This window comes from Berghia stephanieae, chromosome 14, assembly GCF_034508935.2.
Source record: "Berghia stephanieae isolate SIO BIC M18660-M18661 chromosome 14, UCSD_Bste_1.3, whole genome shotgun sequence".
Lineage (NCBI taxonomy): Eukaryota > Metazoa > Mollusca > Gastropoda > Nudibranchia > Aeolidiidae > Berghia > Berghia stephanieae.
In genome coordinates this window covers 20,724,353-20,726,852 of record NC_088373.1, presented here as the reverse complement: position 1 = coordinate 20,726,852, position 2,500 = coordinate 20,724,353, and the positions used below count along the sequence as shown (strand labels likewise).

Genomic DNA, 2,500 nt, shown 5'->3' with positions numbered 1-2,500 from the left:
ATGTTTACAACTTTCATAAACACAGCAGTGAGTTTACATTTATTGAGAAATGTCCATTCAATCATGTGATCGATGACTCGGTTGGACGAAAACATAAATGTGACCCATCGTCTCAAAACGGTATTATGCCGGGATCAACCAGATACTCAAAAACCCAAAATTACTGCTAAACTGGTCAAAATTTTGATGTATTGGTACTGGTACCCTTCAAATATGATATTAATTCCCATCAATAAAACATTTATTTAAACTCAACCCAAATCTGATATTTCTGGTTATAAATTCAATTTTCAGCATCTAAACCATCCCGACATAATACCGTTTTGAGGCGAGGGGTCACAAATATAGATTGCTCCCATTGACTCCTGCCGTTAAAAAGGATTTACTGTTTCCTTCCTTTCCCACAGGTGCAGCGCCATTACTCCGCACGGGGAATTGCTGTCTGTAGCCGAACTCAGCGTCTATGGTAAGTCTACACTTAAACTCCTTCAACCCTAACACCGACTATAGGGAATGAGATTAGCGGAAGAGTAGCGTCCCTTGATTGGACGTCACCTTACAGAGAGAACGTCAATTTGGTTTTGAAGTGTCTCAAGCCGCTTTCACCGGAAGCGAGGACGAGAGACGCATGCACATAACCAACATGACGTTCTCTCTCTTATAACTTTTCCGCCGGTGACGTCACAGACTATGGGTGACGTCCAATCAAGGGACGCTACTCTTCCGCTAATCTCATTCCCTATATCCGTAGTTTACACGGATTAAAAATGAGCTTTTATATAGCGCAATATCCACTAAATGTGCTTAAATCGCTTTACAAGGGGTCCCTGGTCAACAGCAACACTTAACATGTAGGACGGGACATGACGCCTGTTAGGCGATGTTATAATTTTTCGTACAGAGACATTGTTAACGGCCAGGTACTCATTTTACACAAGTGAGGTAAGAGCCTTCTCCAAGGACTCAACCTTGGGCCGAGCGAGGCTCAAACCCAGGACCTTCCGATCCGAAAGCGAGTGTCATACCACAAGACCACATAGCCGCACAAGGTTACTTTTACTCTAAGCCTAATTATTATTATTATTATTATTATTATTATTATTATTATTATTATTATTATTATTATTATTATTATTATTATTATTATTATTATTATTATTATTATTATTATTATTATTATTATTATTATTATTATTATTATTATTATTATCAATATGACAAATAATTAACAACCAAAATTTACTTTTGATCAATGAATTAATAAGCAAGCAATTACATACATTCTAAAGACCCAATTTTCACTCTCCCATTTATTTTCACTTCCAACCATGCTCTAGGCGTCTTGCTTGCATTATTTTATTCCCATTAATTTTATCCCTTAAATCAAGACTCCGATTACCATACAGTTGCATTATATGATAACATTTTTGTATAGAGTATATTATTATTATTTTATAGTCTCACCATGCTCAAGGCGCTTATTATATAAACCTCATTTAATGCATCTAATCCGGTGATTAATAAGAAGCCCATATCATATTTCATAAAGCCAGAGTTGTATAAATACAAGAAATATAAATATATTTATTATTGTCTAAACGTCTTTATCTCCTAAACGTAAACATTTTCTCGTCCGTCGCCCATTAAAACTGGCTGTCATTACCTGTGTGTGTTTTATTCTCATCTGTAATCTTACAATAATTATTTGTTTGTCTAACGCCACAACACCCGGATCAACGATTTTTATATACCTTATTTTGGGCGGGAAAATGTCTTCCACGCGGGTACATTAATACCTCAACGCAGTGAAGAGTTCTCTTCCTTTAATCTCTAAACAAATATGTGTACTTCTGACGCAGTTATCCCCCCCTAGAATCGTAATACATAATAGGCGGCGGCCACTCCGGATGCAGTTATCTCCCCTTAGATTCGTAATAATACGCGGCCACTTCTGAGGCAGTTATTCCTTTTAGATAGAATCGTATAAAACTCCGCCATTGATTTCTACATTTTCACACGTAGTCCTTCAAAGCCATTTTTTAGTGAGCTTTTATATAGCTAAACGTGCTCGAAGCGCTTTACAAGGGTTCCCTGGCCAACAGCAAATTTTAACATTTAGGACAGGACATGACGCCTGTTAGGCAATATTACATACAATTTTTTCGAAACAGAGACAATGCTGTTAACGGCCAGGTACTCATTTTACGCATGAGTATGGTGAGAGAATGTGAGTAAAGAGCCTTCTCCAAGGACTCAATAATGCGCTGAGCGAGGCTCGAATCCATTCTTCTTCTTCTTCTTCTTCTTCTTCTTCTTCTTCTTCTTCTTCTTCTTCTTCTTCTTCTTCTTCTTCTTCTTCTTCTTCTTCTTCTTCTTCTTCTTCTTCTTCTTCTTCTTCTTCTTCTTCTTCTTTCTTCTTCTTCTTCTTCTTCTTCTTTCTTCTTTTCTTCTTCTTCTTCCTTCTTCTTTCTTCTTCTTCTTCTTCTTCTTCTTCTTCTTC

At 37.0% G+C, this 2,500-nt stretch overlaps 1 protein-coding gene across 7 annotated transcripts in view; it reads left to right on the top strand.

The window, feature by feature from the left end:
- LOC144960010 (uncharacterized) overlaps positions 1-2,500 on the top strand; it is a 147,985-nt gene that overhangs the window by 104,283 nt on the left and 41,202 nt on the right. For 3 of the 7 annotated variants that reach the window (XM_078892952.1, XM_078892953.1, XM_078892951.1), the window contains exon 6: positions 408-466. The exons of the other annotated variants lie outside the window; for them this stretch is intronic. In XM_078892952.1, the coding sequence (XP_078749078.1) occupies positions 408-466 (59 nt within the window). The remainder of the gene's footprint in view (positions 1-407; positions 467-2,500) is intronic. 7 annotated transcript variants of the gene reach the window in all.